Genomic DNA, 22,814 nt, shown 5'->3' on the forward strand with positions numbered 1-22,814 from the left:
ATTTACCTCCTTCTATGTTGTTGCCCTGTTTGTCAAAACACGTACGCACATTGCTGAGTCTGATTGCCTGAAGAAGGAATCAACTAAAAAACAAGAAGTTTTTTGGCCCTGCAAATTTACTTGGAACTATTTCCTTAGTGGGAGAGGGGTAGTCAATCAGTATTACATGTTTGTTCCTTCAAGCACATGTTTAACGAATTTACAAAATTGAATTGCTACTGGCCTTAAATCATGCCATTTTAATGTATCTTGCTACACAAAAAAAGAAAATAGTCGCCTTTCATAGTAGAAATGTGAAACTGTTCTCATACTGTATTTATATCTGAGTGGCAGCCTATAAAACTCATTGTAGCCTGGCCCAAATTATTTAGTTGCCTATTCTAGCGTGGTCTGAAAATACTCTTGTACTATAGACAAAATATAAAATAAAAGTTATACATTTTTTCGTTCCTTTTGAACTTGATATCCATGTCACGGAGTGAAAATAGGCGAAATACACATGTGTTATTGCCTTGTTTCCTATTCTTAGTCTGTCGCCTCATATCGAAGGCTTAATTTTGACAGTCTGTGATTGTCGTCCTTGTAGATAAGGGGCGTGATCTAGCAAGACAAGCATAGTTCAATTTGAGTCTTTTCCCATGAGGAATAAGGGAGATCTTAATTGGATTAACAGCCATTGAGCCTAGAATGGGTCATTAAATTAATTTTTCCCCTTAAATATCTTTGTTATTGTTTCATATCAAATTAACCAGTCCAATGAAATGCATGCGAACTTTCATTAGTCGTTCAAAACCACATTACGTATTTTGCATAGAAAACGTATTATGCGTGTTCTACTTTTGGTTTGGGATGGCCGCTAGGTGGCATATTCAAACTTGTAAGCAGTAGATAGTTCTGCAGTTGAAAAAGAGGAGGAGGAATTAACATAAATATTTTTTTAAGTACACGAGATAAAATTTGAGAGGATTTATGGATGATATTACTGCTACCGTGCTTGCAATCCACTGCTGTACCAAGCCACCTGAGGCCAACACAACTGCGCATGCTCCTCTTCCACCTACATTTATTCCAAGCTTTACTCTATATCTTCTACCAAGTATCTCTCAAGACAATCTGCTTCTCGTCTTGTCCCTGATGGATTGTTAAAAAAACACAATTATCCTGCATCTGTAAAATACTACCTAGCCATCTTAACCTTTATTCCGCTATAGCCATTCAAACAGACTACTGTTTGACATATGGTCAGACAACAATCACCTAAAACTATCTTTGACAATTGCGTTGAAAACATTTGGCAAATCTTCCTTAACCTTTTGCAGCGTTCACTTTTTAGAGTCAGACTTGGCCTTAATCATGATCGTTGCTTCCAATTTTCTGATCTTAGTTTGCCGACTTATTTTCCTATTCTTCCAAAAAAAAATTCCAAATGTGAAACCTTGGGCGATGACTATTCTACTTTTCACATCTTCATTGCGTCCACCATCTTTGCTAAGAATACTACCCATGTAAGTGAAGCTAACCATATCGTTGATTTCTCATTATCTAATTTCATCTCTTTATTTTCATGTATTGCTAGTCTAAGCGACTTAATTTCAACATCCAGAATTTCATTCTAAGTCGAGTTTATAAGGAGAGTTTTTCTTCCCATTTAGTATCTTTTTCTCCTATCGCGTTCGCCGTCTCCATAGGACAAAGTCCATCAAAAAGAATCTGTATAAATGGGGATAGGTGAAACCCCACTCAACCCCGAATCTACACCGAACCTACTACTAACTTCATTTCTTACCTTAACTGCAGCAATATTATTCTCTTTCATTGCACTAATCCCTTTAAGTTACTTATCTGGTATACCATATAAGGATAAGACCTCTTTAAAGCTTTTCAATCAGCTGGATAAAATGCTGGTTGATAATTTATAAAACTGAGGACCAAGGTGGTCTAATTATTCAGAAAATGTCAATTATTAATCAAAAAGTGAGAATTTGGTCGATGTATTCTCTTCCCCACCTAAACTTTCTTCTCTTAAACCATTATCTATGACATATCTTCTCGGTTGAGAATCGTCATGCTAAGTAATGTGATTCCTACAGAAACCACGCTGATGCCCTTATAGTTACAATACTTGTTCTTATCAACTTTCTTATAAAGGGGATCAACTAAAGTTTTCACAAAATCTCTGGGTACTTCCCCCTTTTTAATAGTCATACTCATAGTTTTCAGTGAAGTGATTTCTCACTTAATAACTACCATATCTCAAATGCTCAGTCACCCACGTTACCGGCAACCGAAGCCTTATTATTCCTCCAATCATTTAAGCGTTATCTTTAACTCATTCTCAGAAAATAGATCTGCCTTTACTTCAAAACCATTGAAAGTTTTCAATTTTGTTTATATTATTTCCTACACATGGTTTAATCATGGTTTAACACATTATCAAAGTGTTCTGCCCTTTCTCTTTAACATGTTCTTCATGACCAAATGAGGATCCGTTCCTATCTTTGAGTAGTCCAGGCTGACTACCTCTCCCTCTCTATTTATTTACATGCCAATGCAATATTTTACTATTGTGCCATCTAGCTTCAACTTCTCGATCTTCGGAATTTTATCCATGGGTTCCATTTCACATCTCCCTAATTCACACTTTAATGTCTTCTCTACTTTCCTTACAAACTACTTGCCTCTACATTTAATGTTTTGCATTCCCGTAAGATCTCTACCAATCTTTACTAGAGTCGTGTATCAATTCTAAAATCAGGATTCTCCTTGTGTAGCACTTTGAATTTCAAATTTAATTTTTTCTAATACATACTATTCGTCGGCGTTAAAGTTTTTGTCACTTGATGAACAACTGTAAATTCTCACCTATCTACCTAGTTACAGCAGAAACATCTCACATTCAATCACGCTGTAAAATTAATCATTCATTTCATTCAGTGATTAATTCCGTAAAGATTATTTCACTACCTGATCTACTAAATAGAGCACAGAAATGTTAGAAAATTGAAGACAAAAAAAAAACAAATCATGCAAAGGAATAATATAAATTGAAAATAGGTATAGGCATAAAGGAGAAAAGAAAATAAAAGTTTGAAAGTGAAGAAAAAAAGAAATACAATATCATGTCGCTTGGTTTTATTTGAATGTGCTAAAACTGCGGGCTGGTCCCCTTTAATATACCAAATAAATTGATATTAAGCATACCAGAATATGAAAACTTGATAATTTGGTTTTCATTTCAATTCTTTACTAATCATAAAATTTATGCTCGAAAAGATAATGACTTGAAGCATCTTCACCACTCCAATCATAAGCTGATCAACTGCTTTTTAATAATTCGCAATACAAACAAATTCAGTTTGGAATGAAGTGACAATTTGTTAATTTATGATTAGAAGAAGTTCTTTCACGATTTGAAGAAGATGAGTATGATCATGAAAAAACTGAAGGGTCCAGGACTTAATAGCTCGGGAGAATAGCTCATACCAGTTCATCTGAAGGTTTCTAACTAACATTTCCTGAATTTATTTTGAATTATTAGGAGTAGAAAAGAAATTATCAAAATTCTGTATTTTCCTTGAGAATCAGTACAATATTTATGTTGATTTAACTTGAAACCAGCTGTAAATAATTCTAGTGGTCCACTTACCTCAGCGATGCCAGTGGCTTGTCAGTTTTTGTTTTATTTTTCAGTTACGTATTCCCTTTCTAAAGTAAAAGACATTAGTTATGCAGGAAATACGCTATTTATTTCAAATATTTATTAGAATTAGAAGATTAGCGACTGACAATTGGGTAAGAGGGAAGTGACTCAATTACTACTTGTGATAAGTAATATGCTTTCCTTGGAAATAACCTGTACTAGACTCCCTTACGCGATTTTCGCTGAGGCTTTGACCATTGAAGAATTTACATCTGTTAAGATTCAATCCACACAAATAGACGGAAGTTAAATATAAGTGTTTAAGAAGATTGCTCACGCTAAATTCAGAAGAACATATTAGCTCCAGAAGGCTTTTGCTGTCTGTCCCAATTAGAGTTCTTTTCATCAATAACGGGGGAAGATTTAATTGATTAGCAGAAGATACCACTTGCCTCAGACACTCAGCTCCTATCGGGAAAGTTATCTATTGGAAGTTTACCACGCATTACGGCAATCGATCTGCCAAATTAAGATCAAATTTTAATAATTCCATTACAGTTTTATTATCAGAATAGCGACGGTAAGCGAAAATGTGGTTGGTATCAGAGTGCGCGCAATATTGTTAATATTTATTCATGGCTAAATTTTGATAAAAAAAAATTCTTTTCTTTTTAAGGCCCATTTATAATGTTTTTGTTTTTATCGAACAGCTTGTAAATTTTTTGAAAGCAACTTTTTACTTGATAGTTCTTTTTTCTTTTGCTTGACATTCTGACTATTAATGCTTACGAACTGGCTAATATCATAAATAATAATACTTAGCAATTACAGTATCTTTATTTAAATCATGTTCAACTGGGATTATTTTTGATATTCCTCATTCCTGATATTAAGCTTTCATCATTTGTAATTAGGACGATTGAGAAATCAATTTTTATGCTCCTAATTCTTCTTATTTTTTTATAACATAAGCAAAGTAGTGGTGCTAAGTGGCACTCATAATTTCAACGCTTCTTCCAAGATAACATTTCTACTTCTTCTGTCTCTTGAAACTACTTCACTGCTGTTTGTTGTCATTTTCTTTCGCTAGCTCTAGAGATGACTGAGGTCGTTCATGCTCATTTCCTATCTCCCTAAGTGGTTCATCATTTCTGCAAAATTACGGCAACTTTGAACTTAGGTGCCGTCTACTGAAATGCACAATAACATTTTTTCCTTTAATGTGAAGAGCCTTATTTCAGAAGAATCTTCAGAAGGGCTCTATTTTCTAATTTAGAGACAATAATTTTGGTGAAGTTACCATGTTCTAAAGTTGCTGGTGTCAAATGTGCCAAAAGAATCGAAGATGTACCCGAAAAAAAAAACAGAGTTATTGTCGCCCTATACTTCCGTGTTGAAAATGTATTTTTAGTGCATTTTCTGTCTTTCGCAAGCTAATTATATTATTCCTTATATTTGAAAAGAAAAATATCCCTACCTTTATAAAACCGCGTAAACTAAAGCTGAAAGACTAATCCAGAAAGATAAATGTAATTTTTGGAGAGACAAGTAACTCTATCCTTTTAAAACCTGGTTGTTTTTAATCCAGTAAAATAAAGTAAAAGTTTTTGAGTCACTATACTCTTTACAAGTCAAAGTGTCTGTTTCTCTTCGAAATTACACTAAAATAAATCAAACAGCTATGGTAACGAACTGTAAGTAAAGAGCGGCACGGCTCAATACTAACCGAGACTCTAAAAACCGGGATTTTGATATCAATAGGTACATCAAAAGAATTGGCTTATTGTACTGATTTAAAATGTTTAAGTTTTATTAACTTTTGTCTAACTCATTAAAGGCCACGAGCCTGAGAAAATTTGCCCGATTTTCAAAAAAAGGAATAAGCACCCCCTAAAGGTCATAGAATCTTAATGAAAATCATACCATCAGATTCAGCGTATCAGAAAATCCTACCGTAGAGCTTTCAATCTCCTATCTGCAAAAGTGTGAAATTTTGTTGTTTGTTTTTTTTTGCCAGAAGAAAGATCACGAATGTGTGTAATTTTTTTCCCGGGGGTCATCGTACCGACCCAGCGGTTCTTGAATATCGTGGGAGCGCTCATTCAAACGGAATTTAAAATTTTTAGTACCCGTTTCAAGTAACCAAAAATATTGGGGGTCAACTAGGCACCCTCCCCTGCCCCTTTTTTCCCAAAATCGTCTGCTCAAAATTTTGAGATAGCCATTTTGTTAATCATAACAGAAAGGCCCAATAACTTATAACTACAGGAAATGAGGTTACCAGCTGGTCTCATCATAAACCAGGAGTTAAGCAGGGTTGTATTCTATTCCCCTTTATATGGATCCTTTTGATGGTCATCGTCTTAAGGAGCAGAGGAAAGGCAATGAGAAACCGCGAAATACAATGGGGAGGAAGAACAGAACAGAACTCTCCTGGACTTAGATAATGTTGATGATCTAAGCATTCTAGATGAAATTGTGAGCAAAATGAATGAACTTTTTGAGGCATTTCGAGTTCTGGGTGCTAGAATGGGTTTGAAAAGTAATTTTAAGTAGACTAAATCGCTAAAGCTTGGGATAAGTGAAATGTAAAAGGCGACGTTGAGTAACGAAAAGATTGATCAGGTGGACAGCTTCACCTACCTTGGTAGGATTGTTCGAAAAGATGATGGGGACAGCAAAGATGTTAAAAGTAGAATTTCCGAGGATCAGAATTTTTTTTCAAAGTTAAAAAAAGTTTGAAAGAATCGGAAGATAAGTCTGCAAGCCGAGATTAGAATATTGAGGCAACAGTTATGACAGTGGTCAAGCATGGCTCTGAAGCATGGGCGCTCCGAAAAGCGAATGAAGATTTGCTAGATGTTTTCCCAAACAATTGCCTACGGATGGGTACCTGACTGACTGACCGTATTTCAAACAGTAGGCTGTACGAAAAGCGTGGTTCAATCTCACTTTATAGAGCCATTATTAGAGAAAGGTTGAGATGGCTAGGACACGTTTTGCGGATAAAGGATGACAGACTGTTGAAGATTGTGCTGTTTGCTCAGTCGTCTAGGGCTAAACCGAAAGCATGTCTTCCGTGGTTTGGGTGGTAGGATGTCAGTAGTGATGCCTCTCTTCTTTTAACATAGCCCATAGGGGATATACTATTGGAGCTTCTAGTCCTTAAAGACGTTAGTGCGTACACCTGGTTCTGATGCAATGCTATAGCTCAGGTATATAGTACACCTACGTAATAGGGAATGTTTTCCAAGAAATACAGTTGCATGTTACGTAATAGTGGATGTTTTCTAGGAGATGCAGGTATCGGTGAAGTAATAGTGGATGTTTTCTAGGAGATGCAGGTATCGGTGAAGTAATAGGGAGGGTTTTCTTTGGTTGTTTACATAATAGGGAGTGTTTAATTTGGTTGAATTACGTTTAGGGCTTGGGGTGCTACGTAATAGAGTTTGTTAAAGTCCACTAGTCAAGCAGGGAAGTTTTTTAAGACATTTCTCTTCAAGACGTTTCAAGGCCTCCCAAGACGTTTTAAAGACATTTCTCTTCAAGACTTTTCAAGACATCCCACGAATTTTTCTAAGATATTTTTCTTCAAGACGTTTTAAGACATCTCAAGACGTTTTCTAAGACATTTTTTCTTCAAGACGTTTCTCTCCATGATTTCTTTAGTTCTTACGTAATAGGGGAATGTTTACTTATGCTAAGGACTACACGTTCACACTTGACTTGATTCTTCAGGCCCACGTGAGGAGCCCCGCTTGTAATTGAGGAGGACATACACATGGGTGTCACGCAACAACCGTACACACATGGGATGTTACATAATACTTTAAGAAATTTCATTTTCTTTCAATGCATTTTTCTCAGGGAATTTTTATATCCTAAAGATTCATCCCCATTAGGATTCGAAGGGACATTCCCATCCAATGTAATGGAGCCCTATACAGCTGGACCAGCAATCTAAACCTGAAGAAACAAGTCACACGTGAATGCGTCATCCTTAAGAAAAGTAAACATTCCCCTGTTACAAAGAACTAAAGAAATGAAGAAGAAAAACGCCTTGAAGAAAAAAGTTGTAAAAACGTCTTGGGATGTCTTCAAACGTCTTGAAACGTCTTGAAACGTCTTGAAGAGATGTGTCTTAAAAACGTCTTGGGATGTCTTGAAACGTCTTGAAAAAATGTCTTGAAAAAGCTTCCCTGCTTGATTAGTGGACTCTAACAAACCCTTTTGCGTAACACCCGAAACTCTATTACACGAGAACCAAATTCAACTCTGTCTATTACGTAACAGACAACTGCATCTCCTAAAAAACATTCCCTATTACGTAACATGCACCTGCATCTCTTAGAAAACATTCCCTATTACGTAGGTATACTATACACTCGCGCTATAGCATTGTGTCAGACCTAGGTGTGCGTAATAACGTCTTTAGGGACTAACAAACCTATATTATACCCCCTATGGGCTATGTTGAAAGCAGAGAGGCATCGTTACCGATATAATAAAGAAACTTTTAAAGAAAATGAGAACTTCCTGGGAGGGTGGAAAGAAGGAGGCTTTGAATAGATTGGGATGGAGGGAGAGCGTGCGTAGCTGCTTCTGCCTCAGGCAGCTTGGTGCTGCGGTGAGTTGTTAGTAGTAGTAGTAGTAGTAAAAAGAAAGAAGTACTTCGAAGTTAAATAGCAACGAAAACCACTGTGCCTTTCCATCATAAAAACAGTAAGTAAAACAACATGGAATTTACCTGAGATAGTGAAATTTGTTTAAATCTAACAATGTTTGCGCTCTATATCCAAGAGCCGTCCTAAGAAAATTACGTATATAAATAAAATAAAACTTAAAACAAACAGGATGTTTAAAACTAATTTTTAGTTTAGACCTGTTTTTTTCTAGTCTTGGTTGTGGCTGTGTGAAGTCCTGGTTGAACTTTAATGAAATGATGATTCTTGGATTGTTTAAAAAATTTTCAATTTTAGTTGTAAGGATTCCATTTTATTTTTATTCTATTTATATACGTAGCTTGCTGAGACCGGCTCTTGGATACAAAACTGAAACATTCTTACAGTTTAAACAAATTTCACTGTCTTAGGTAAATTCTCTGTTGTTCCGCTTTCTTGTTTGTTTTTTGCTTTTTTTTTACCTTTTGGTATCGCTTAATTTTTCAAAAGCAGACCCTCTGTTGCTCCGTGGTAATATAATCTAAATCAAACAAAAACCTTCCAGCTCTATTTAGCCACTTCCCAGAAGTTTTTATGAGACGGCTTCATGCTTTCCTTTTTGGTGGCTGTTTACTTGTCCCTCCTCAAAGTTATCTTGGATGGTTTATTTCCTAAATGTAATAAAGGATCTTTGAGGCTGTAGGAATACAGATCTTTTTCCCCCGTTTTATTTCCTTGTTTATTCAAGGGACCAACAAATGTAATATACAGTATTGTCATTTTTGATTTTGTTTAGTGTGATAGTATCTTAGAACTTGAAGCTAATAACGAAACTGAGCAAATTATACGCCGTACTTTTTAACGCTTCGCGTTTAGCAGTAGCCGTTGAATTGTCCGCTAATCTTGTATATTTTTAAAGAAGTCTGCTCAGAAGTTTAATTCTAGGGGTGGGTAATGCCAAGATCCTTATTATTCCAATGCCGATTCCAGCATACCTTTCTGATTCTGGTGCTTTTTTGGATCCTGATTCTATTTCTTAACAAAGGTTTTCGTGAGTTTTTATGAGACGGCTTTGAGATTTCTTTTGGTGTCTATTTAAATCTCCCCCTTCTGATTTGTCTTGGATGTTTTATTTTCACAAATGTAAGAAAAGGTCTTTGAGGCTGTAAGAAAACAAATCCTTTTCTCCCATTCGGTTCCTTGTTTGTTCAAGGGACTTACAAATATAAAATAAATTCATCATCTGGCTTAGTTTGATATGTCTTTGAACATGCACTTACAGTGAAACGGAATCATTTCTAAACTAACTTTGGTATACTTATCGCACAAGTGCTTAGACTAGTACCTTTTTCTATGAAAGTGCTAAAAAAGAGTTTTGGTGAAAAATATTGTTTCAAGTTAAGTTTACCAAATAAACATATTAGAATTTGGGTTCAGGTGTGAGCTAATTGTCTACCAATTCTACCATATTGGAGAGACATTAATTTTCCTAATAGACAATGAATTTGTCCGTTATGCGGTGTTTTGGAGGATCGATCGGGAGATTTTCTTTTTAAGTTCAATGATTTGGTAAATCTAAGGGGGGATTTGTCTAATGGTGGAAATGATGAGCTGCTACTGGGAATCCTTAAATCAACGTCTCCTAGATATATAGCAGCAATAGACAATTTAATTTTAAAAGGTTTAAAGGCTCAAAAATGGTAAATTTTTATTTACTTGTATTTGCCTATTTATTATGCATATTTGTATGCATATTGTATATATATATATATATATATATATATATATATATATATATATATATATATATATATATATATATATATATATATATATATATATATATATGTATATATTTATATACTTCTGGGAAATACATCGGGGTGTTGATCTAAATCGAAAGACGTCTTATGCATCCGAATTGTCAAGATAACGTATTTTAATATCTTAGGAACGGCTAAGGGTGTTAAGTTGAAACTTTCAGGGAATGATGAGGGGAGTATAAAACTAATTCAAAAGACTCCATATGACTTCAGACTATCAAATGATTGTATCTGTAATAGCTAAGGAACGGCTAAGGTTATCAATTTGAAACTTGTAGGGATGTTGAACATAAACCAAGAGATATACTATTTCCATTTAGGTTGTCAATAGGACGCATCTGCAATTTTTCAAGAACAGCTAATGTTATTAAGTTGAAGATTTCAGGGGATTTTGATTGGGATGTGAAATTAAACCAAAAGAAACCTTGTATATCCAGGCTGTGAAAAGAGCGTATCTGCAATATCTCAGGAACGGTTAAGGGTGTTAAATTGAAACTTTTAGGGAATGTCAAGAGGGATGTTAACTCCATCAAAATTCGTTGCGTGGACCCAGGTTGTCAGAATGACTTATCTATGATGTGTCAGGAGTCGCTAAGGATATTAAATTGAATTTTTCTGAGAATACTGAGAGGGATTTGGAACTAAATCCGAAGACACTGTGTACATCCAGATTATCAAAAGGGCCTATATACAATGTATCGGGTATGGTTAAGACTATCAACAAAGGGCTCAAAAACTTAGATCAAACTATTAGGGAATGATAGACAGGGGATTAAGTATATTAGAAATCTTGACTTACTGCCCTAGGAATGATGTATGAATGAATGGATGATAGACTTATATATCGACAAGTGAAATGGCATAATTTTTATATAGTCGTAGTAAGGGCTTATGCGAGATTTGCCTCACAACTGAACTATCTGTCTTGGCTTTTTCTACAATTAGCCATGGCTTGACCCTCTTAGCTGCTTGATTTTAATCAAAAATTGAAAAACATTAATTAAAATCAAGTAGTTGTGGACATCAAGCCATGGCCAACTGTAGAAAAAGCTAAGACAAATAGTCCGGATGAGAGGCTACTCTGGCATAAGACCTTTTTATGATTGTATAAAAAGGATGTCATTTCACTTGTTGATAGATAAGTCTATCATCCATCTGTCCATACATCATTCCTAGAGCAGAACTAAGATAAATAGTCATAGAACTAAGGGTTTATCAAAGAATGCTTAAAGAAAAATATATTTATATTGATTCTTTGTGCGAAATTTTTTTTTCTTTTTATTGAATTGATTAAAATTTCAGGTCATGGAGAATAGTAAAACTATTATCAAAATTGGTTGCAAAACATTGTCCAAGATATAAATAGAAAGCCAAATCTTAACGAGAATACCGAAGAAAAACAAAATTAAGATATTCATTTTAATTACCAGTTAAAATAATATCAATTAAACCTGAACAGAGATTAATTAAAAAGAAACTGTTTTAAAAAAAATTCAAAAAAAAGTAAAGAGCCTTATTAAACAAAGACGAGAAGAAATCTATATATATAAAAATAAGTTGTTTGTCTGTGTGTCTGTCTACTGACGTCATGTTTGTGTGTCGACTGACGTCATGTTTGTCGAATGAGGAAATTACAGACCGGGACATCGGGACACAAATGACGACCGGGGCATATGGAATATAAATGACGACCGGGACACTCAAAGAGAAAGCGACCGGGACACAAGGAATGTTCGATTAGCAATCACCATCAACAAACCACCGGGACACAAATGACGACCGGGACACAGGGAATATAAATGACGACCAGGACACTCAAAGAGAAATTACAGACCGGGACACCGGAACACAAATAACAATCGGGACAAAAATGACGATCAGGACACCGGGACACAGGGAATATAAATGACGACCGCGACACTCAAAGAGAATTTATAGACTGGGACACCGGGACACAAATGAAGACCGGGACACAGGGAAACAACTACAACGGGGACGCCCGGGGGCACAGGGGGATATATAAATGACGACAGGGACACAGGGAATGTTCGATTAGCAATCACCATCAACAAAGCTCAAGGGGAATCATTGTAAACCTGACAATCTATTTATATGCAAAGACAATGGGACAGCCAAGAATGTTGTATTTTCGCAAGTTTTACGTAGTTAAAAAAATATATATATCTATCTATATTCACAGGTGGGACACAGGGACACAACTACAATGGCGCGTAACTAATATGGCACGTAACGACTTACGCCCGCGGAGGGGGTTTGGAGGGGGCGCGAAGTGCCCCCACTAACTAGGTGTTGGGGTGGCGCGAAGCGCCACCCCAGCTAGTAAATTTTTATAATGAAAAAAGAGATCACCAATGCAACAGCACAAACACATAAAAAAAAGGAAGACAAAAGGAGAAAAGGAAGACTGTTTTCACACATTAGTAATTAATAAAGATAAGTACTTGAATGAGGCCTTGACCCTACTCATCCATACAATCACATAGGTCAAGCAGCATAGCCATACACAATCAACCATAAAGAATAATCCATGGACAGGCAGTAGTGTCGTAAGTAAGTATAAGTCGCTATTTACCAAATATTAAAAATAGTAAAAAAAAGTAAATAAATAAACAGTAAAAAGCAATAAATAAAAATACACTGCTCGAAATATCTTGAAAATAATTCTATTTAACAAAAAATATTGCTTCGCTGACAACGAACGATATATCTATCAAATTGGCTCAAATAAACTGATTCTTTATATTTTCCGATATTTATCGAATTCTAAAAACTAGCGCTTTTCTGAAAACAGAGCTTGCTTGAAGTTTTTTAGAGAATTTTAATTTTAAACTAAAATTTGTTGATAATCACAGCCGATGAGAGAGTTTTAAGAGCCTTAAAAATTAGTCTTCTACTTTCTTCCGGCTGCTTCTAGAATTTTCTACTACTAACAGAACATCTTGTTTTTTGGGGGTCGGTTTGTGTTTTTAGTTATATGCTAATTTTTAGATTCCTCCAAATATTGGAAAGTATCGCAAGTGCATTTATTTGACCTAGTTTTTTGGATATATCTTGTGTCACTGTTATTACTCTTAGTATTATTACTATTGTTATTATTATTAATATTTTTATGCTATTTTTATTATCACTATTAAGATATGATAATATTTATTACTGAAAACGACTATTACAAGCCCAAATAGGCCGAATTCGCACCTTAGTGTAAATAAATAAAAAGGAAACAAACAACAACAAAAAATTTATAAAATGGTCAATGTCAAATACTTAAAAATGTCAAAAACAACTAAAAGTCATAAAATTAAAAGGTCGAGACCGACCCAGCAAAACATTAAAAGAATGAAAACTCCTATAAATAAATAGGGAATAAAATAATTAAAACAACAACAGTTTAGTTATGCAACCGAAAAATAGAGAGCTCGAAATTTGCAAAGTGAGATTAAAATTATAAACTTTAAATCGGAGTAAGGGGGGGTGAGGAGATTCACTGATTGAATGTGTCAACTACCTTAGAGAAGAAAGTTTTTCTAGATCTTCCAGTGAAAACATTTATTGGGAAAAGAAGGGGATTTTTGTTGAAGCAGAACGCGGGAGGTCGGGTCGAAGGGGGGAATATTAACTATGAAAAATGGTATTTACCCATGGGTTATGAAGGGAATTGTTAGCGATTCACAAGGAAACTTTTGCTCTCCTTTCCTAAGGATGACTAGATTGACTCTCCGAAGAAGGGAAATATAAGGCTCTTTACCCTCATTGAAGATAAGTCTTAGGCACCATTGTGGACGGATTCACAAAACGGAGTCGAAGCTGGCACCACAAATGTCCATTTCCTCCTCACAAGAAAGATAAGGTAGCACCAATACCCTCTCAGTTATTGGTGCTCCCTCGGGTGTGGTATTCTGAGATAGGGCCTTCCTTGGTAAAATTAAGGTTTCCAAAATAAAATTTTATTTTCGCGATAAGAGGAGGGATTTCACTAAAAAAACATCATCACTAAAATTACAGGTTTCATCGTTTGTACGTACATACATACATTCTTCCAAATTAAGGGAGGTCAGAGGTTTACTTTTTAATCATTTGAATGCTCATTTAACTCACGTGAAGTGCCACTCACAGAATGTTTGAAAATATGAACATAAAATATTGTTCAGGGCTTAGGACCCCCTCCGACACAGAATTTGATGGCCACCCCGGTAGCAGCTGGTGAGAAAGTATGTGATACTCGTAATCTATTGCCCTAAATATTGTTGGACAAAATGTCTATAACAAAGGTTTATTTTTTTTAACGATAGCATATTGGTTCATGGATCAATGGCATGTCACACGCCCATGTTCTGGGACTAGCACTCGAAGTAACTACCATGTCAGAATTTTCGCTCGGTAACATTTTCTGACCGAATTTGAGCAAAAACTACTGTTTTACTTGAAAACAAATGCTAGAAATCAGCATTTTGCTGTGGTATAATCGGTTCTGTCATTTAAAAATAGCATTGGATTAATAAGCCGTTTAATTTTTACTTTAGATATCTTTCAATGATCTAGCATTACTGGTCAGAAACGATCCCCCTGGAAATAAATGAAAAATGAACGCGCGTCGGTGACTAAAAATTTATACTTAAAAAGATATTTTTTGGTAGATGTTGCATCAACCATGATATACATAAATTATATGCACATGAATCCTTCTTTTTGGTTGATTGTGTTTGGGTTTACTGCTTGTCCTAGTGTTTTATGGTGGAAGGACTTCAAATACGTATCTATTCAAACTAGTAATGTAGTAAAATAGTTTTATTTTCTTTTTCTCACCGAATCTAAACTTTTAGCATATATATATATATATATATATATATATATATATATATATATATATATATATATATATATATATATATATATATATATATACATTGTATATATATATATATATATATATATATATATATATATATATATATATATATATATACATATATATATATATATATATATATATATATATATATATATATATATATATATATATATATATATATATATATATATATATAAATATATATATATATATATATATATATATATATATATATATATATATATATATATATATATATATATATATTATAAAGTAGGCCTAAAACATAATATTAGATACAATTGGTCAGTCCTTTTGTGCATTTAACTCTATAAATAGTGAGAATTAGTTCCAGAATTTGAGAAACTAAATGACATAGGAAGTCTTTCATCTATTTCTGTCATAAACAGTTTCCATGATTTTATTATTTTTGAGCCAATCAGTCATCTGAAAAAAGAGTATAAAAATGAAAGAACTGTCAAATGATGTCAATTTTCAATTTAGCTTTGAAACTGCGCTCTGAATTCAAATCATGCACGAATTTTACTTTTAGCTTTTGAAAGGTATGTTGAGCTACTGGCGATGCCAGAAAGTGACTTCTTTAAAAGAGTTTCTCTAAGGATTGGAATAGAGGTAATCAAAAAGGATTTATCACCAATTTCAATAGTTTTATAACACTTGTAATTATTTGGTTTTATTTTGAATCTCGTTGATAATTTTACGAAAAATCTGCTTTAAAAATGCAAGGATGTGGCATATATTTTCCTTCAAATAAACAAAAACAGGAGCCATATTTAGACAGCTAAAAACCGAAAGCTAAGCTACAGCAATTTACAGCACTAAATTGATATGACAGAATAAATTGATATGACAGAACCATTAAAAATACCTGTCCTGGTCAAACTGCCTTTTTCCTGGTGGTTTTCCATTATATCATATCTTCTATCTTTACTGTGTATATATTTATTGAAAACTCTTCAAATCAAAACACAATCAAACAATTCATGGTAACGAACATTAGTAAGGAGCGACGCGGCTCAATAGTAGCCGAAACTCTAAAAACAGAATTTTAATACCAATAGTTACATCAAAAGAATAGGATTTTTATTCTGATTTCAAATATACACGTTTCATCAAGTTTAAACTTACCCATCAAAAGTTATGAGCCTGAGAAAATTTGCCTTATTTTAGAAAATAGGGGAAAACACCCCCTAAAAGTCATTGAATCTTAACAATTACACCATAGAATTCAGCGTATCAGCGAACCCTACTGTAGAAGTTTCAAGCTCCTATCTACAAGAAAGTAAAATTTTATATTTTTTGCCAGAAGACAGATCACGGATGTGTGTTTATTATTTTTTTCTTTTTTGTTTTGCTTTGTTTTTTCCCCCAGGAGTGATCTTACCGATCCAGTGGTCCTACTATCTCGCTCATTCTAATGGAAATTAAAAGTAGTAGTGCCCTTTTTAAGTCACCAAAAAATGGAGGGCACTTTGGCCCTACATTTTTTAGGGCACCCAGGGCACCTCATTTTTTCCCCAAAGTAACAGGATCAAAATTCTGAGATAGTCATTTTGTTTGGCATAGTCACAAAATTAATAATCATGTCTTTCAGGACGACTTCATCCCTCACAGACCCCGGGGGAGGGGCTGCAAGTTACAAACTTTGACCATTGTTTATGTATAGTAAGGGTTATTGGGAACGACTCAGACGTTTACAGGGGGACTTTTCCGTGTTGAGTAGGGAGAGATTGGTCAGGGGAGGGGGTCACGTGGGAGGATCTTTCCATGGAAAAATTTATTATGAGGGAAGAGAATTTCCATGAAGAAAAAAACAATGAGAAAATAAAAAAAAAAAAAATTTTAGCTGGAAGTAAGGAGCAGCATTAAAACCTAATACGAACAGAAATTATTACTTATATAAGGGGTTCGTCTCCTCCACAATACCACACTCTTCAGGCTAAAGTATATTTAGTAATTTCAACCATTTATTCTACGGCCTTTGTGATTCAGGGGTCATTCTTAAAGAATTGGGACAAAATTCAAGCTTTAGTGTAAAGAGCGAGGTATTGGCGAGGGGGTGAACACCCTCATATACGTAATAAAGATATAAAGGCATAGAAGTTCGCTACGTAAATTAACTCGTAAGTTACGTATATTTATTACTAATAAAAACGCTCGTAAAAAAAAATTGAAGTTCTAGCTACCTTTTTAAGTAACCAAAAACTGGAGGGCCACTAGGCCTCCTTCCCCGCCCTTTTATAATTAAAATCGTCCGATTAAAACTATGAGAAAGCTATTTAGCCGAAAAAAACAATATGCAAATTTCGTTTTAATTATTCATATGCGGTGAGCCAAAATCAAAACGTGCATTAATTTAAAACGTTCAGAAATTAAATAAAAAAAAAAAACAAGTTTTTTTAACACAAGTAAAGAGCGACATTAACACTTCAATTCAACAGAAATTATTCCGTATATGAAAGGGGTTGTCCCCTCCTCAACGCCTTGTTCTTTACGCTAAAGTTTTTTATTGTTTTAAAAAGTAGAGTTGTGAGAAAGAATCAAAACTTTAGCGTAAAGAGCCAGGCGTTGAGGAGGGGACAACCCCTTTCATATATGAATTAATTTCTGTTCGTTTTAAGTTTTAACGACACTCCTTACTTGCAGTTAAAACAAGTTGTTTGTTGTTTATTTAATGGCTAAAAGAAGCAAACAGTAGCCACTAAATTGATATAGAAAACGAAAAAGAGATCTAAAAATACCAAATGAAAAAATGTTAATGAAATCACTTAATGAGCAGATGGACTCAATCGAATAAATCAACTTTTTTATTGTGCTTTGCTATCCATCTAGGGACGGCGGCGTCAAGATCAGTGACTGAATTTGGCAGTACCTTAACGTATTCTTGTACCACGGAGGCAGATGAAGCAAATATTTTGCAAAACAAAAAGATCGAATTTTGTTCTTAGAAGCGATCAGTTGAATCAGAATTTGTAAGGTGCGATAGAAGCGTAAGACACTGAAATTCATTGTTTAAGTTGTTCGAGGAGGAGTTGTGTGATTTTCAAGAGTTGAATTGAAATCCAACTATTTGATATTCAGTTTCTAGGATTTAAACATTTTGAGTTATCCGATGAAGGGTTCCCCCAAGGTTCAGAGTGTCGTCAACACAGCTACAACAAAACAGCTACGACAAAAGATAGGTTAACAGAAGACAAAATCCGCGAATATGGACACAGATCTTGAGCATCAAGTACACAATTATTAAAATGGACGGGAGAGGTGACTGCTCCTTGACGGGCTCTGTTCTTGACATAACTCGAGTGCACAGAATGATAAACAAACTTGTTTCAGGAGTCAGGAGTTCGCTAGATTTAATCTAGAATGACAGCAAGATTCAGTCTACGTTTATCACTCTTCAGAATGCATATTCTGAATCTTCGTTTATGCCCGTTCTTTTCTTTTGTATTGACTCTTCCTTTGATCGTTGTTAACAGATGATGTGCTGTATTAGTTAAAGCTCTCTAATGATAAACAGCCGATTAATACGGTAAAGTCTCTTGAAAGAGATCCGTTTTTTACTCGATGTACTGCTGGTTGTTCATAGAATTGATATCTTGGGTCTCTTGCAGCGCTTGTTTTAACCTTCTTCGGTATTTTTAGTTCCAAACTCGTAAATGCAAAAATCGTCATACTTCAAAGCTACATAAAGTACTACATAAAGACTACAAGTACAATATGAAGTAGGAAGTTTAAGTGGGAAGTTGAAAGTTTATAAACAACGGCAACAGCATCAGCAATATACTTGCATATGAAGAGTTCCATGTCTTACTGCAATTCCAAAATATCTTACTTTTATATTAATTAATTGTCGGACTATTTTCCTTTCTAAATTTGGATAATAATTTAAGTAAATCGTTGCTTCAGTCTGAATGACGCATAAACCTGCCTCATTCACACTTCTGTGTCTTTCTCATTCTGAAATACTTTACACTGACTTTCGTCTCTGCTTTAATATTTGTTAAGGATTCTTTCCGCTTAGTAAGTTCTTCAAAATCGAAAGGAGCACAATCTTGTTTGAACATTACACCTGGAAGACAGTCTTAGAGATTTCCATGTGCCTAATCGCAAGAGCAAACTAACCTTTTAAGAGATACTTTCACATCAAAGACCTTTGATTTCTAACAGCTCTGAGCGAAAAAGACTGCATTTTTGTTAGTTTCTAAAAATTTAATTTAGCAAAGAACTTTTTAACTAATTCTAAGTTCATATGGGACTTTGAATCTCAGGCACGTCCTGCATGTGTCAATTTTAAAATTTCCACTTTAGTTCCTTTCGATTTAGGTAATTTACATGAAACTTCCCCTTTTGCTTCTACCGACAAAGTGTCAGAGGCCACACTTATAGGAAGTTTCTGGTGACAAGAAGTAAAATAGTAACGAAGGAAAAGAAAAAAACTGCTAACTACCGAAGAGAATACAAAAGACGAAATCGCCAGACTTTTCTGTTTTATCCCTCTTATCCTTCATCTGTTACCACCAAAAATATATCTTATAAGTATAAATCAGACAAAATTTTATGTTTGAATTTTGTTTTCGATTTATGGTAAATCAGAGCGTGGTCAGGGGAAGGATTGAGACGTTTTCTAGTCCCTCTCCTAAAAAAGTCGTTCTACTTATAGTCCTAGCCTTGTAGGTTTTTCGCTCTAAATAGGTCTACGTTACCAAAAGTGGACTCATCTTATGCGAAAGCTGGATAACGCTAGAGCTAAGAAATATCCTAACCTCATTTAGAATATGGCAATCGACTCGATTACCCCCCCCCCTTCCGTTGAGGCGAATTTTACTTGCTAGGAAGGCACTTTTAGATAGTAAAACGTGGCTAACTGTTTGCAAGAAAATCAATATGAATTATTACTTGTGAATATTTAGTAATTTTATTGTCAAGTCACCATTACTCTAAAATTGTTTAACTTGGACTTGAAGCATGTGTTTCACATGCTTCATGCATTCCTTTTAAATGAAGATGGTGAAAGAGATATTTTTCAAAATTTAGAGACGGACATTTTTTTTCTTTTTTTTTGAATGAAATGTCATAAAAAGAGTTTTAAAGATTTAGGGGGAGTAATTGTGCCCCCCCCCCCGCCTGCCAGTGCTAACCGGTAACTTTTTCAAAGTTCATAAATACCCATTTCCGATATAAAACTCTATATCAAAACATGGGTCAGAATGTTAAAATATATTTAGAAATTGTGGAAATCGGGTTTTTGGGTACAACTTCAATTATAAAATTATTGACTCTCCTCTCGGTTGCCGAAGAAAGTTGAAAAACCCTTTTGAAAATGAATCGTTTTGATAACGAGGTGTCGTGAATCTACTATAATTTTTGGTTTTGAAAATGAAATCCCTTTCACCCTCTAACCTTGCAGAACCTAATTACCATGGTTGAAAACCCATGGAATATGTTAGAAACACTGGTGAGTCTAAAATTTTGATGTTTTGATCTGCAAATGCAAAATACCCACTCGACTATCCAAAGGCGGAATTTTGAAAAAATTTTACTGTATTAAAGTAATCACCTTGGACCGTTATCTTTTATTTTTAGTTCTAAAAAACGAAATGCAATTATTAATGAAGATATTTATTTTAGGATTTGGTGATAACAGTGGGGAAACCCCAGTAATAGAAGCTTTGCGAAACAGCGAGTTTCATCCGACAGATGAAAAACATAAACCAGGTATGGCTTTGAATTTTATTTTTTCCTTTTTTTTATTTAGATTAAAAGGAACTCAATAATTCAATGGCATAGTTGTAGTAAAGTTGTAAGTTGTAGCAGTTATGTAAGTTGGTTGTAACAATTATGAATTGTATTTATTCTAAAATTAAACCATAAAAACGCAGTATTTTTTCAATGAAAAGTAAAGAACATATTTTCCATACTTTAATTTTTGCGTTCATTTAGGCTTGATTTCTTCATTCGCAGTAATTTCTGTTCTTTTTAGTTTCATACCCCGTGAAAAACATAATCTGTGCTTGTTTTAAGTTTATACGGTTTTACATTTAGTTTAAATATTTTATTTTATTTCATTTGTGCTCGTTTTCAATTGTCATAATATTTTGATATAATAATATTTGTAATGTTGGCCAACATACTTTACTAATGATTTCTGTTAAAGTTGATAAATGCTATAATAAATCTGGTGTTTGTATTGATTTGTTTCTGGTGTCTATTGATTTGCTGTTGTAAAAACTCATTTTATCAAACAGTTCGTGAATTTTGGTATAAATAGCTGCATCAAAAGAATCGCATTTTAATGCTGATTTTAAACATATAAGTTTCATCAAGTTTAGTCTTACCCATCAAAAGTTACGAGCCTGAGAAAATTTGCATTATTTAAGGAAATAGGGGGAAACACCCCCTAAAAGTCGTAGAATCTTAACGAAAATGACACCATCAGATTCAGCGTATCAGAGAACCCTATTGTAGAAGTTTCAAGCTCCTATCTACAAAAATGTGGTAAATTGTATTTTTTGCCAGAACACAAATCACGGGTGCGTGTTTATTTGTTTGTTTTTGTTTTTTTTTCCCAGGGGTCATCGTATCGACCAAGGGGTCCTAGAATTTCGCAAGAGGGCTCATTCTAACGGAAATGAAAAGTTCTAGTGCCCTTTTTAAGACACCAAAAAAAATTGGAGGGCATCTAGGCCCCCTCCCACGCTCATTTTTTCCCAAAGTCAACGGATCAAAATTTTGAGATAGCCATTTTGTTCAGCATAGTCGAAAACCATAATAACTATGTCTTTGGGGATGACTTACTCCCCCACAATCCCTGGGGGAGGGGCTGCAAGTTACAAACTTTGACCAGTGTTTACATATAGTAATGGTTATTGGGAAGTGTGAAGAAGTTTTCAGGGGGATTTTATTTTGTTTGGGGGTGGGGCTGAGGGGAGGGGGCTATGTTGGAGGATCTTTCCTTGGAGGAATCTGTCATGGGGGAAGAAAAATTCAATGAAAAGGGCGCAGGATTTTCTAGCATTACTATAAGAAAACAATGAAAAATAAACATGAAAACGTTTTTTCAAATGAAAGGAAGGAGTAGCATCGAAACTTAAAACGAACAGAGATTATTACGCATATGAGGGGTTCTAAAAATACTTTAGCATAAAGAGCGAGGTATTTAGGAGGAGATAAATACCTCGATCTTTATGCTAAAGTATTTTTAGTAATTTCAACTATTTATTCTACGGCCTTTCTGATTCAGGGGTCATTCTTAAAGAATTGGGACAAAACTTACGATATACTGTAAAGAGCGAGGTATTAACGAGGGTACAGACCCCCTCGTATACATAATAAAAATATAAGATTATGAAAGTTTGTTACGTAAGTTAATTCTTAAGTTACGTATATTTTTTACTAATAAAAACATTCGTTAAAAATTAAAAGTTCTAGTTGCCTTTTTAAGTAACCGAAAAATTGGAGGGCAACTAGACCTCCTTCTCCACTCCTTATTTCTCAAAATCGTCTCATCAAAACTAAGAGAAAGCCATTTAGCCAAAAAAGAATTAATATACAAACTTCATTTTAATAATTTATGTGCGGAGAGCCAAAACCAAACATGCATTAATTCAAAAACGTTCAGAAATTAAATAAAAAAAACTAATTTTTTTAGCTGAAAGTAAGGAGCGACATTAAAACTTAAAACGAACAGAAATTACTCCGTATATGAAATGGGTTGTCCCCTCCGCAATCCTTCGCTCTTTACGCTAAAGTTTGACTCTTTGCCACAATTCTACTTTTTAAAACAATTAAAAGCTTTAGCG

At 34.4% G+C, this 22,814-nt stretch overlaps 1 protein-coding gene across 3 annotated transcripts in view; it reads left to right on the top strand.

Moving 5' to 3' along the window:
• LOC136032960 (tyrosine-protein kinase transmembrane receptor Ror-like) overlaps window positions 1–22,814 on the top strand; it is a 595,320-nt gene that overhangs the window by 292,353 nt on the left and 280,153 nt on the right. For all 3 annotated transcript variants that reach the window (XM_065713445.1, XM_065713444.1, XM_065713447.1), the window contains one exon: window positions 20,644–20,730. In XM_065713445.1, coding sequence (XP_065569517.1) covers window positions 20,644–20,730 — 87 coding nt within the window. The remainder of the gene's footprint in view (window positions 1–20,643; window positions 20,731–22,814) is intronic.

This window comes from Artemia franciscana, chromosome 11 (assembly GCF_032884065.1).
Source record: "Artemia franciscana chromosome 11, ASM3288406v1, whole genome shotgun sequence".
Lineage (NCBI taxonomy): Eukaryota > Metazoa > Arthropoda > Branchiopoda > Anostraca > Artemiidae > Artemia > Artemia franciscana.